At 37.3% G+C, this 14401-nt stretch overlaps 2 protein-coding genes and 1 long non-coding RNA gene across 8 annotated transcripts; 1 reads left to right on the top strand and 2 right to left on the bottom strand.

Moving 5' to 3' along the window:
* Window positions 1-1208: 1208 nt before the first annotated feature.
* LOC112185876 lies at window positions 1209-5823 on the bottom strand. Of its 5 annotated transcripts, none has more exons than XR_005805516.1 (5): window positions 5648-5823; window positions 3373-4940; window positions 3039-3122; window positions 2871-2950; window positions 1209-1828 (listed from the first exon to the last, which is right to left on the bottom strand). It is a non-coding gene; the product is annotated as an uncharacterized LOC112185876 (long non-coding RNA). The 5 variants fall into 5 exon arrangements; XR_005805517.1 differs by lacking the exon at window positions 3373-4940 and having other exon boundaries at window positions 1209-1455; window positions 1538-1828; XR_002930505.2 differs by lacking the exon at window positions 3373-4940 and having other exon boundaries at window positions 1209-1455; window positions 1560-1828.
* Window positions 5824-7105: 1282 nt separating this feature from the next.
* Window positions 7106-10574, top strand: LOC112188210 (probable polygalacturonase At1g80170). Of its 2 annotated transcripts, XM_024327288.2 has the most exons (9): window positions 7107-7417; window positions 7928-8059; window positions 8184-8354; window positions 8449-8469; window positions 8558-8765; window positions 9204-9285; window positions 9360-9468; window positions 9558-9674; window positions 10117-10574. In XM_024327288.2, the coding sequence occupies exons 1-9, from the start codon at window positions 7175-7177 to the stop codon at window positions 10414-10416; spliced, it is 1383 nt and encodes a 460-aa protein (XP_024183056.1). In that variant the 5' UTR covers window positions 7107-7174; the 3' UTR covers window positions 10417-10574. The 2 variants fall into 2 exon arrangements, with proteins under 2 accessions (XP_040369672.1, XP_024183056.1); XM_040513738.1 differs by lacking the exon at window positions 8558-8765 and having other exon boundaries at window positions 7106-7417; window positions 8184-8334.
* An 896-nt stretch (window positions 10575-11470) lies between these two features.
* LOC112187958 (peptide deformylase 1A, chloroplastic/mitochondrial) lies at window positions 11471-14117 on the bottom strand. The gene is made up of 4 exons (XM_024326941.2): window positions 13614-14117; window positions 13228-13317; window positions 13050-13117; window positions 11471-12203 (listed from the first exon to the last, which is right to left on the bottom strand). The coding sequence occupies exons 1-4, from the start codon at window positions 14025-14027 to the stop codon at window positions 11963-11965; spliced, it is 813 nt and encodes a 270-aa protein (XP_024182709.1). The 5' UTR covers window positions 14028-14117; the 3' UTR covers window positions 11471-11962.
* Between the last annotated feature and the right edge of the window lie 284 nt (window positions 14118-14401).

The raw sequence follows: 14401 nt of genomic DNA, 5'->3' as shown, positions 1-14401 counted from the left end.
TCGGGACAACTTGTCACAATTTTGTGTCATTAGTTTAAGGCGTCGAAATTTAAGGTGTCAAAACTTCACAATTTAATTATTATTATCTAAGCAGACAGTTTCATTAACAATTAAACTAACATAAACTGAATGGATAAAGAGCCTCGCTAGAACAAAACATTTCTCTCTCACCTTGAGAAACCCTATGCTGGGCTCTCCGTTTGCAAAATTGTTCTCGTCCGGTGACGCACGAACTTCCGGACTGGCCTTCAGCCTCGCTGCCGTCTTGGGATTTGCTGCCGGACAGGAGTTCTACTGCCCATGGGACTTCTTCGGAGGGATTTTCTTGGGTTTTATTCGATTGGGATGGCAGCAGGGGTGGTGATCATGTGGTACAGGTCGGTAATCGATCCTTACTGATGGGTTCTTAGATCAACAGCGCCATATATGGGTCTTGATCGATGGCGATGGGGATTGTGGGGTTTGGATCGGTGATGGTGTTATGTGGTGATACAGGTTGCGGCGGCGTGGCTTGAGACGGTTTGGATCCCAAAGATGAGATGGCTTGGCGGTGTGAATCATGGCGACGTGGGTTGGATGGAATTTGGCTAGACTGTGATGTATGACTAGGCCACAGGGGTGATGGGAGGAGCCGGTGGACTGGCCTAAACCAGGATGATGGGCCTGGGTGATCTCCTTGATGACTACCCTATTGGGCCTCAAGTTTTGGGCTGGGGTTCTGCCCTAGTCCATTGTTAATTTGGGTTAGGGTTTAGGCCCTTGGGCCAATCCTATGTTTTTAGCTATTTTGTCTTATTACAATAATTTCATTGTATTAGGAACCTAAATCTCTAGCGCCTCCGGCGTAGTACCAATGAAGGATCCCCGCTACCTCTATTTCTATGTACCACTATTTTCTTGTCTATCTATGTCCTTAAATGACAGCGGAAGAGTATGTAACAATATATTCTATTTTGTGATGAAGATATTACTTTGCCCCTGAGACTTGACTTAAAAAAAAAAAACAATTAAACTTACATGATGAACTTTGTGTTTGCTATTATTATTGTGATTATTTTATGATCGTACCCACATCTTCTCCATAAAAAAAAATATTTGACTAAATTAAAAAGAAAGAAAAAAATAATAAAAAACACAGCGAGCATAGTTTGGTACTTAGTCAAGGCCGTTGCTCATCTTATTTCATAATCTAGGCTTTTCCAGTGTCCTTCACCAAGAATCAGTTCTTATATCTGGGCTAATTGCCAAAACAAGAAAAAAGTGATTGTTCTTGGTTTTGATGATAAAGATATCCATAATAGTACAAATAATGTATTTCATACAATATTTCACATGACATCAGGCATTTCAGTTCGCATAGGAGCCTGGAATTGCCGCCCTTATGATGTACTGAAAGAACGTATCAAATCAGACGCGTAACCCATGCAGCACAAAAATTGGACCATCCGACTTGGTCTGCATCAAAGGTAAAATAACATGATCAATTATTCCACCATTGCAACTGTAATCCGAAACCAAAATTCGATGTGTAACAAACCAAGATACAAAACTAAGCCTACACAAGACTTGTTGACATCCTTTGACTGCTTCTTTCAACAAGTTAATTGCAAAAAGCTTCATGTAAGACCATGCAAAACCAGCTTTTTTCAGAAGGGGAGGACCAAATATTAACTTCAAATCTGATGGCAACTTTTTCAGTAGCTTACAAACATAGATCGCATGGGTGTAGATTTTGAAACAAAGCTGCCTCGTCTGGTCTTGTTCAGCCCAGTATGCAATATGCACAGTTAAGGTGAAGAGTTCACCTCAGCCCACGGCAAATCCACATCTGTAAATATCATAACTCAATTGGTTAATAGATAACTGACACAGCCAGATGGTTGGCAATGGAATGAAATACAAATGGTAGTTTAGTTTATTCTAAACATTCTTAGTTATGTAATAGAATTCTCCTTCCACATGTATAGGTAGCACAGGTTTGTCAAAAAAGAACTAAATCCTTGGCTTTGTTAAACTTAAACATCACATTAGTAATTTGATGCTTCACAGAGGAAATAGTTTCAGTTAGCTAGTAAGTTAACATAGACAAGCCAAGGTGTCTTTTTTTTTTTTTTTTTTTTTTTTTTTTTTGGGGTCTGTAGACAAGCCAGAGCTTGGCAATACAGAATGCAAATAGACAGTAACAAGCCAAAAATAAGTTTCGAGCTGTAAATCTGCATGATAAGCATTGTTTCATATTCTTCCATAATGAGGAATAGTATAAATAACTAGACACACACACACACACAGTCACATGTAAAATCACACCAGGGGCAAAACATGACTAACCATTCTGGTAAAGATGATCCAACTAATTCCTATCACCATCTATATTCACAAATCGCACAGCAATTACTGTAACTTATACACTAGCTTTGAATTGGATGTGATCAAGTGACAGATCGACCGACATCCATAAAGATATATGATAATATGAGACACCTCCTCAAAAGCTAGCTACTTCCCCATTTGCTTCTTAAAATCAAGTATATGTCTTTTCCAAATTCTGAAGAAGTCAATAGATTTTATGCCAAGAATTAATTTGACTGTTTTTTTCTTGCTGCCGCTTCCTTGTTTTCTCATTTGAACTCAAGAAGTGCTTACATAAATGATGAAGAAAGTAATAAACTAATTAGCACCAACAATAGGCATGTACAATACCACCTAGAACAAATTAACAAATTAGTAAGCACAAAGAACAAAACACAGCCACAGTAATCATGCCTCCATAGGCAAAGCAACAAATTAAACCAGGAAATATGAATCACGTTTGGCTTTCTCAAACATGAATAAGCTTTCAAATGAAAAGGAAAGGGGAATAGTTTGTTTACCTGGTTTAATCCCAAGGAAACCCAACAGCGAAAAGCCACACTACTGCCACTCGATCTGTGTTAAGCCCGAGACAGTAAGGCTGGAGAGTGAGACAAAGAAAGAGTAAGTAAATAGTTTTGTTCACATGAATAGGCTTTTGCTTTCAAAAGAAAAAAAAAAGGGAATACTTTGTTCGCCTGGTTTGATCTCAATAAACCCAACAGTGAAAGCCACCACCACTGCCACTCAGTGGCATGCCTGAGACAGCAAGGCTGGAGAGTGAGACAAAGTCAGAGAAAGTAAGCAACTAAGCATTCAGTTGGTGAGAAAGATGGAGCTTTGTACTATGTATCCAGGAACAGATGTATAGATCGATATTCACCGCTTGAAAAGAAACAAAAAAAAAAAAAAAAACAAAACAAAACAAAACAAAACAATGGAAGGTAACACTGCTGACAAAAAAAGTCATAACTGTTACAGCAAGACAGCAAACTTGTCAAAATCAATAAATAAAGAACGAACCTCTTATAGAGTCATGCATTATGTCATGGTGTCCTAGGCCGGGTCTCACAAATATCATTATCCATATCTAGCAGATCATACTAGTGAGCTTTGAGTAAGAATGGCAGATGTAGCTAATGAAACTGATGCAAAGAGGAATCAGGAAGATAGAGGCCAGAGGAGTATTTAGCATGAGGCCAGCATTGGTGGGAATTCTAGTTGGGATCTTGAACCTGATAAACATGTAAACAAACTTTGATTCACCTCAACAAAACTTTGCCCTGGTAATTTTTTCAACTCCTTCTGTCAAATCAGTCATCAAGTTTCTCAACCTAGCTTCGTCTTCCCATCTACCAGCTTCCGCATATATAATTAACATGAGAAAATAGAGGGTAGTAGTTTGAGGATCTAACTTGGACAAATGAGCTGCCACAAGTTCAGCTAGCTCATCATTGCCTTATATCCTGCAAGCACTAAGTAAAGCTCCCCAGACACCAATGTCTGGCTCAACCGGCATCCTCTGAATAAACTTATAAGCTTCTAACAAACAACCAGCTCGACCAAGAAGATCAACTACACAAGCATAGTGCTCTACACCAGGGACAAGGGAGTAGTCTTTAATCATGCTCTCAAAATGCTTTCTTCCTTCATCTACTAGACCTGAGTGCCTACAAGCGGTCAAAACAGCGGTAAAAGTGAAACTATTTGGCTTAATGCCCTGGTCTTTCCTCATTGAGAAAAGCATGAGAGCATCATCTCCATGACCATGAGATGCACAAGCCCCTATTATAGATGTCCAGGACACAACACTTCTATGAGGCAATTTCTGAAAAACATTCTTGGCCAGATCAATATTCCCACACTTTGCATACATGTCAATGAGTGCCTTTGTGACTGAAACATTGGTTCCAAAGCCTTTCCTTTTGACAAGCTCATGCAACCATTTCCCAGTGTTCAATGCACCCAAGCTAGCACAGGCTGAAATTACACTGACTATTGTGATATAGTCATAGTCCACATTTTCATTTTGCATCCTACGAAAGAGCTTTATTGCCTCCGTCCCTGCATTATTCTGTTCATAAGCAGCAATCATTGCATTCCACGAGACCAGGTTTCTTACTGCCATCCCATCAAATAAAGATCTTGCTGTCTCAAGATTCCGACACTTACCATAAAATGCAATCAAAGCATTCATGAATGACATATCTGAGTCAACTCCAACTTTAATTCCATGACAGTGAATCAGTTTTCCTAAATCCAAAAATTCTAAACTAGCACAAGCAGGGAGGATGCTGACCAGTGTAACCACATTTGGTTGGGAACCTGAAGCCACCAAGTCTCGAAAACACTCAACCCTTCTCTATACAACCCATTTTTCACATATCCTGCTATCATCGCGGTCTAGGAAACTATGTTCCTCACAACCATTTCGTTAAAAACAAGCTCTGAATTCAAAGTTTCACCATTCTGTGTATACATACTCACCAAAGAGCTCTGAACAAATACATCAGACTTAAACCCATTTTTAACTATGTTACAATGCACTTGTTTCCCTTCTCTCAAAGCCGATTGCAGCGCACAAGACCGAACTACAAAAGGAAAAGTATAGTTATCGGGTGATAAACCCCTTTGATGCATTTTTCTGTAAAAAACTATGGCTTCATGACAAGGTTCTCGATCAGCATAACCCCTTATCAAGGTGTTCCAAAGAAAGAGATCTCTTTCAGGCATGGCATCGAACAGGCTCCGTGCATAGTCCATGGTAGGGACCATAGAAGAAGCAAAAGTTACAAGCTTTTGTTACAATGGGGAGGTTTCGATGGTACCCAGTTTTGATGATTTTAGCATGGATGCATTTAAGGTCTGAAAGAGAAGAGCAAGACTCTAAAAAGTGGTTCAAGGGGAGGGAGGTGATGAACTTGAGTTTTGTCACAGACCACATGAACTCTTGAGAAGCCTAAAACCTTGAAGTAAATTCAAAGATGTAGAGACAAAGTTAACAATCACCCACAAATTTACAAGTTAGAGAAAAGCGAAACTTTGAAACAATTTCCCCAGTGGCATAAGTGGAACAAATTTCAACATAAGAATTAAAAGCATTACTGAATATGAATCTGATCAAAATAACAGACATAAATGAAATCCCTAAAGCTTAGGACGGAGAAACTTGTTGACAACCCAATCTGAATCATAAAAACAGATTAGCAAAGCTTCATTCATGGTAGTGTCCTACTGTGTTCAAGAGATGGTATATATGTTTTATCTAATATAGTAGAGTCTGGTGTGAGAAACTTACCGGATGTTTGCAAGTCTGAACTGCAGAAATTACATCAACCATTCAAGCTGAGAAAGGAGTCTGTTTAGTCCAGAGGTACGAGTTGCTTTGGGTTCCCAATTCATGTTTGGCACTCTTGGTTGCTTGCTTCAGTTTTGAAAAGCAAAGGCCACCCCTGCACAAATCATACATTTTACTCTGTTTACTGATGTTCTTTTTTAACTCTCCGGTAAACACTTTAAGAGCTTCTATTCATACATCCGAAATTTACATTTAGACTTCATCACTTAATACACCTCTAACTTACTTTTACAAATAACCAATATGTTATTTGCACCTCTCCTTTTGTTTTGTTTTTTTTTAAAGAGAATAACCTCAGAGTCCATGCCCATGAATCAAAGTCGCCCACGACAAGCATGTGATCCATAAACTCGAGGACATGTGGTATATATAATTTCTGTAGTCAAAGCGTCTTTATACGTCTACATACTTTTCTATAGAGAGTTCTCTTCTTCTCCGTCAAATCATTTCTTTCCTCTGCTAGATCTCTGATCTCTTCCTCTAGAAGCTTTCCTTTCTTTCCAAAAGTATGATCCAACTCTGCTAGCTTCTCTTCAAGTTTCTTGTCAATAGCATTTAACTTTTCTAACAGGGTGTCATCTTCCTCCTTCATGTCATTGAATTCTTCATCATCATCATCAAAAGCTCGGATAATTTTTTTTTTCTTTTTCAAATCCAGCATCTTCTAGAAGATCAAATGAGGGCTCCTGTTGTTCCTGAATGACTCCATAGTTAGTAGGATCATTTGGATCATAGGCTTCAGAGAAACAAAAACAAACCCATGAGATTTGATAGCTCGAAGCTATTTGCAACAAAAAAAAAAAGTTTATGGGGTTTTGCCGTTTAAATTTGTTGGTAAGGGTGTTATGGAACTCTTTGAAACCCAAACAATATCACCATAATTCATCAAATTATATTCTCAGTCAGCTTCTCTATGTGAGATCGTTTCTAGATTTTCATTCTTTTATTGACGTTACAAAAAAAAAAAATCAAAGCAAGAGGAAGACGAGGGGAAAGTTCATTTTCTCCCCAAAAAATCTTGGCATCCAATCAAGAAATGTCAATAAACGAAACAAAAACCACATAATTTCTTCAAGTTGAAGACTACTGCTGTTCGTAGAGGTAAGAAGAGATTTTTTTTTTTTTTTAAAAGTTTTTGTGTTGTTATTGGTAATTTAACATGAGTTGACAAAGTCAACTATCACTTGAAAAAAAAAAAAAACTAAATGCCAATTTTGGAGATTTAAATCGAACCTCCCAAATACTTTTTGCTCTTATTGTGAAAAAAACTTTCAAAAAAAAAAAAAAATTGTCGTTAAAATTCTGTATCATGTATTGACCAAATTGTAAGTAAGTCAAACATATAAAATTATATGTAAAAAACCACAAACCGACACTTCCGTTGTAATATAGTGTTTTTTTTCTTTCTGAAAGATGAGTTTAATAGTAGCTTTCTTCTGATCACTGTCTGACACATTCTCTGACACTATGAAAACCCTTCGATTCTGCTCATCTTCTTCTTCTTCTTCTTCCACTTGTCTCATTCTTCTCCTTCATATATTCTCTCTCTTTCTGAGCTCAAATACTACTCCTACTACTGATAGAGAGAAATTTGACTCTCTCTTACGGCTCCCCCAATCCGGGTCTACCAGAACCCGACATAGATCCAAGAGGGTTCTCTTTGTTGGCGATTTTGGTGCCAAAGGAGATGGCATCACTGATGATTCTCAGGTAACAAATTCCACAACTTTTTTTTTGTTTTTGTTTTGGCTGAGCTTTCGATCATCCACTGATTATGTTTAATTCTTTTCCATTTTGGGTCTTGAACTTCTATTTGGGTTTAGATAGAATCACATTGTTATTTAATTATTTTAGTGGGTGAGTTTATGAAGTGAGTGATCAAACTTCATTGTGTATGGACAACTAAATTCTTCCCATTTTTCAGAAACGATGATTGGTTTTACAAATGTAATACTCATCCGTGTTTTGCACTCATTGATCAGCTGGTTTCTATAGTATGGTGGCTTTAAAAAAGTTCCATTTTTCTTGGAACTAATTAGAGAATTGACCAAACATCTTTAGCAGAGAAAAAATGTAATTCCTTTTGAAGAATTTTAAATCATTGATGGATTGAGGAAAGGGGTAAAACTGTTTTTGTTTTCTACATACATTGCGTGTAACAGATGAATGGAGATTTATGGTTAAGCCATTCCTGAAATGACAGTATTCGCATCCCTTTAGGCTTTCAAAAATGCTTGGGAGGTTGCTTGTTCTATTCCCACACGGACAAGAATTCTAATTCCCTCCGGAAGGACTTACCTTATCCATCCTGTTGATATTGCTGGACCGTGTCGATCAAAGGTGACTTTAATGGTATGAATCGATCCTATTACCTACTGTATTCTTTTTCAATTACCAATATTTATGTGCTAATGCATCTACTATTCATTTGTTACTTAAAACTTTCATTCAATAATTACATTGCTTGTCTTAATAGATCTCTGGTACCATCATTGCTCCCATCAATCCTGATGCTTGGATTGGTTTAAATCGACGCAAGTGGCTTTATTTCCATGGGGTGAACCATCTCACCATTGAAGGGGGAGGAACAGTCGATGGTATGGGACAGGAATGGTGGGCTCGTTCTTGTAAGATCAACTCAACAAATGTATTGTTCTCTTGAACCTGTAGGATTATGTTTTGTTGTAAATAGTGGTCTACCTGTGTTTGTCTAACTGAAGGCTACGTTTTGGTTTTGGCAGCCATGTCGACATGCTCCAACGGTTAGTGGCTTTTGTTTCCTTTGTACTGCACTTTACAAGGATTTTTGCCTCCGATGATTTAGTAGCCTTAATATCAAATACTTTCCAGGCCATTACATTCCATAGGTGCAAGAATTTGAAGGTAAAAAATATTATGATTGTCAATAGTCAAAAAATGCACATGGCATTCACCAACTGTATGCGGGTATTAGCATCCCATCTCCAAGTTATTGCACCTGCCACTAGTCCCAATACTGATGGAATCCACATTAGTGTGTCAAAGGGTGTTGAGGTCAAGGATAGCATAATAAGAACAGGTGATTTTCCTGAAAAAACTGTTAGAATACATAACTCTGTTCAGTCTTCTTGATCAAAGAGATAAATTTTTTTAATTTCGAGTTTCTACATAAAATGCTGTTAGCTGTTAGCTGTTAACTTACCTTTAGATGTTAGAGAAGGATATATATATATATATTTTTTTTTTGACCAATTGCTTTAGTGTAGATATGACTACTAATATCCAGTTTTTTGGTGATTTCAAAATAAAATTTATTGATAGGTATCAAGGTTTTTGTAGGTACAGAGAGGATAGAAACTGAGAACTACAAATTGATAGCTTTGATATACTACATTGAAAAGGAGTTTTTATTACAACTTCTCTCTATATAATCATGTTTGAATCAGTAAATATCAATATGCATTGGAACTTTGGAACTCATTCTCTGACTTCTATTGAGTTGTTATACTTAATCCAGGGGATGACTGCATTTCTATAGTTAGCAATTCTTCACGCATCCGGATCGTGAATATTGTCTGCGGCCCTGGTCATGGCATAAGGTAAAAGAGATTTCATTTTTATTAAGGCTTCACTATGTTGACCACCTTATCTAATTCAGAAATGCTTCCTTAAGCATCGGAAGCTTGGGAAAATCAAACTCTTGGTCACATGTGCGTGATGTAGCGGTTGATGCAGCATTCCTCTCTAACACTGAGAATGGAGTGAGGATCAAAACATGGCAGGTAATTTTCTTCTCTGAGCTTTCTCTTGACATGGACACACATTGGCAATATGGAGGTAACTGAAATTGGTTTTCTTCCATCTTCATCAGGGAGGTAGTGGTTTTGCCTCTAACATTGCATTTCGGAATGTGGTCATGGACAACGTATCAAATCCAATTATAATTGATCAATATTATTGTGACTCCCAGTTGCCATGTTTAAATCAGGTATGAAATTCTAGAAACTCTAAAGCGCAACTTCCATGCGTACCAAACCCTTCCTAAGAATTAGCCTAGTTATTAGAAGTAACTGGTTCTAGAATTAATGCGTTTCTTTAGTTACTGACCAATATTACACTAACATTTCAAATCGATGTTCTAGAAATAAAGTATCTCTTTTTTTTTGGGGCAATGAAGTATCTCATTCATCCATATCCATAGCCTCATACTCTTACTTCATTTATCAGTTGCAATACTTCCTCTTTATCTGTATTCAGTTACTGCTAATGTGCATGTTTCAAAATGTAAATCTGCATTCCAGACTCTTAGTTCATACATCCATAACCTCATAATCTTAGCTTCATGTAGAGTCCTTCTCCATCAAAGCAGAAAGGCCTATTCAAGCCAAAACACACCAAGTCACTAACATCTATATTTTGAGATAATGCAGACTTTGGCGGTCAAAGTTGAGAATATATCCTTTATACACATTAAAGGGACTTCTGCTACAGACGAAGCAATACGATTTGCATGCAGTGATGATTCTCCATGTGAAGGTTTATATTTAGAAGATATTCAACTTCTACCATCCAATGGTGAAATAACAAGATCATTTTGTTGGGCAGCTCAAGGCTCAAGTTTGGGTTCAGTTGACCCACCTGCATGCTTTTCCGATAGTGAAGAATTCATTAAACAAAAAGTCCTCATACACCCTGTAAGTTTGGAATATGGAGGAAAGGCAATCCTATAGCTCAGTATTGTATTGTCTATTATAGCTCATAAAATGGATTTTTTTTGGATTCCATCTTGTTGTTGGAGCTATACGGACCTATAGACCAGAGGTGTTTTGTCTAGATTACAGCAGTGAATAGGTTTGCCACAAATGGACTATGATACTGTACAAAAAAAAAAGGGAAAAAAAAGAGCCGGTTTTGTTTTTTTTTCTTTCTTTTTTTGGTACATATTCATGTAGAGGTGGAACTGATCACTCCAAGTTTGTATTATATATGTTTGTGAAAATAAAAAATGTAACCATTACAATTAACTAATTTGTTGCGTTTTTTTTTAACTTCTTAGAAATGCGTTTGTTATGTTTGTTCTACATTCTTTCATGACTTTTTGCTTGTTCTAACTTCTGAGAAATATGTCATTTTTGTTTTACTTTCTTACATGGTGATAATCTGTATCTACGTCTACAGCTTCTGAACATTCTTTTGCAGCTTTTGAATTCGATTTGTCCATGTCTGAGTAGGTCTGTTCTCAGGTTTTACCTTTTTCTTCCATTTTATGGAATGAAGTGTGAATTGAAATAAAGAGATTGATCATTAATTTGTACTTTGGTTTTCTCCACCGTCTCAAAAGGAGTCTTGATCCACCAATCCACCATGAACTCTTTAATCCAAGAATTCATCCATATAACCATATAAATCTTTTGCCCCTGCAGTGAATTGATAGCATCTTGATTGTATAAATTTCCTATTTTCTAATATATAAATTCTTTTAAGCATTTCTGAAATCATACTCCCAGATGCTGTGTTCAAATGAAAAAATTGTATACAAAATAGATGGTGGGGGTTTGGTTAATTCCTAAATACTTTACCTCCAAAGTAGCTAACAAACATGAATTTGGCTATCAACTTCATCTTATTTTTAATCAGTGATTGTAGGTTCTCAATTTATATCGTACGTCGATGAGGTAAGAGCTTCATAGTTCATACATAGTACACAGTACACTCTTCTTCACAAACTATTTCTCCTGTTGATAAGGTAAGAGCTTCATAGTTCATACAGTACACAGTACACTCTTCTTCACGAACTATTTCACCTATCCAGTTCGAGTACATGAACATCATGTGTCCCCAAGGTCCCAAAATACAATGGAATTTTCATGGATCTAATGGTATTTCTGAAGTAAACTGCTAGGTTTTATACTAGTTATCTTCCCGAAAATGTCTAACCGATCTGCAGGATGTTGTAGTACTTCTGCAACTGGTTTCTAAATTACCTCAAGTAAAACAATGATAAAACTATATTGGAATAGGTAATGGGTATCCACTATTTATAAAGAAACACAAGAATATCTTAAAACAACCATTAAGGTCACTCCCAAACCAAAAACGTTGAGCCGATGGGAACTGAGCTTCGTAAAACAGAAAGCAAAATGACACTTGCTGTTAAAGTATTAGATTGATCCCCAACAGTCAATTGCACCAGGAGTACCAGAATCACTTGCATAAATCAGATGGCAGCTTTATCTGCAATTCTTGTTTTATCCAAGTCCATATTCATACCATAAGCTAGCAACTTCCAAGCTTTGGACACCCCTCAGCAAGAGGCAAGTCCAAGTTTTCAACTGTTCTAAATGTTCTAGGGAGCATCTTATCAACATATATAGTTCCTTCCAAATGATCACACTCATGTTGCAAAATACGAGCCTGCCAACCTGAAGCATTTATTTTGATGGGCTGGCCACTACGATCGAAACCTGAAACTTCGACATCCAGATATCTTTCTACCACTGCTCTGAATCCATCAACACTGCCAACAACACAGCAAGAGAAAAATTACCAACTATGGATGACATAAATTGTCCACCAACATCATGATCAAGGTCTAACTGAAATGCAAAAATTTTGTAGCACTTTAATCAATTCAAGATTCTTGGAAAGTTCCACAAGATAATAACTACTTACAAAAACAGGGACATAGATACTATCATCTTGTGTCCAATCATTTTATGAACTGATTATAGTCATTAAACTTAGATGAACTATAATAAAAGAAACACCGTCTGTAGCCCACCATATTTTCATATATGAATAAGTACTGTTTTTCCATTATTTATAGAAGATAAAAAACCATTGCAGTGGTAGTTTAATGACATCCCTAAGAAAATAAAGAGCCTATAAGTTCATGTCATATCTCCACTCAACCGAGGAGCGATTGTTGACAATATGGGATTAATTCTGTCTAGATTTCCAGGGCGCCAGAAAATGAAATCAGTTCGTGGTGGGAAAATAAGCGAACAAATAAATTGAGGATGCAGATTGTATATGGCCGTAACATTAACAAGCTTAACAAAGCTGTTTTCAACAATCCTTCCATAATAATAGGGCAACACAGAAAACATGGTAATCTCTCAAATGGGAATGATTCATTTACTTTATCCTCCAAAGTGGATCGCAGATTTAGCTCATTTCCAATGGGGCAAGAAGTATCAAACAAACAATAATGGTCCCAGAAACAGAACCTTGAGATCAACGTTAGCAAAATTGGAGATCAAAAACCATACATTGAATGTCAGAAACCATGCTATGAAGTAAGGAAAGTGGCTAAAACATTACAAATTTGCTAATTGTAGAGTTTTACAGTTCTAACCCTCACCTTAAGCAGCCTTCAAAGAATACGGCAGTCCTGTTGCTCTTCTTTTGAAGCTTTGGGTTAATAATCACCTGCCTCAAAACAACAAATAAATTTGTAGAGTGAAGTGAAACTGCTTCAATGCAAGGAATTAATACGTTATTTGGATATTCACCTCATACATAATCACACATTAACATACCAAAAGATCGAAAGGCCGTCTCTGTTGAACTTTAATCTCATCCTTGGGTGCATAACTAATATATTCCTTTGTATCTTCCAAGACTATTATCTGCAGATATAAGAATGACAAACTTGTTACTAGACAAAATAAGAGACTGTTGTAACACAATATCCAAACAGCCATTACCTACATACAACCCTCCCACTAAGACAAAAATACTAACGTTCTAACCAAATAAATAAATAGAAAGCAATGTAGCTTAAATCGAACTAGCTACTAGAGTTTTGTCACTTCAATCAAATCAACAACAACTATAGAGCTCGATGGTGATCCAAGTTGACTCTTCATTCAAACGAACACACATTTTCGAAGAATGAAATGATCAAAAGCTAAGCAGAACTGACCCTTAAGGGAAGTCCAATCTGTGGAGCAGCAAGACCAACCCCAGGAGCCTTCCTCATCACCTTCACCATATCATCAATTATCTTCTGAATCCTCTCCGACCCAATATCCCCGAGCTCAACATCTCGGGCCGGCTCGTGCAAAACCGGGTCTCCAGCTTTGACTATATCGGGCAGGCTCAGGCTCTTGTTCTTCTTCTCTCCGAGGCCCAGAAACCAACCAGCTTTGGCAACTGGAGAAGGAGCTGAGCTGTAACTTTTGCGGCTCGTTAAGAAGGCCGGTTTCGGGTTTAGAATGCCGGGGATAGAAATGGGTAGTCGGATTCTTTTGGATTCCGGGGCGGTTGGTCGTGTAAGGCATAGTGCAGAGAGAGATATGGGAAGGAGACGAAGTGTGGATCGGTGGATGGTTTCCATTTGTTTGGGTGTTCAAATTGGAGGAGAGGGTTTTTGAAGGAGATCAGACTCAAATTCAACGACACAATTTGTGGTGTCGTACAAGCTTGTACATACACATGGTTGGTTCCCTACGTTTTTAGCTTCTGTCACGAGCCAACGAAAGAATGTTTGATACAAGACAATGTATAAATCTTATTGCATGGCAGTAATACTATGACAGATTTGCGATAATTGTTTTACCTTATTTCTTGACAGACTAATAGTTGCACTAATCACAAAAATTGATGAGATAAAAAGATCCACACACACTAGCAGTTTAGAGACTTGAAGGACTTTCTCTTTGTTCATAAGCCGGATCTAATTTTTCTATTAGAGAGGAAGGTGACGTTGTG

Source organism: Rosa chinensis, chromosome 2 (genome assembly GCF_002994745.2).
Source record: "Rosa chinensis cultivar Old Blush chromosome 2, RchiOBHm-V2, whole genome shotgun sequence".
In the NCBI taxonomy this organism is placed as follows: Eukaryota; Viridiplantae; Streptophyta; class Magnoliopsida; order Rosales; family Rosaceae; genus Rosa; species Rosa chinensis.
The sequence above is the reverse complement of the archived record's forward strand: the minus strand, read 5'-3'. Positions and strand labels throughout refer to the sequence as shown.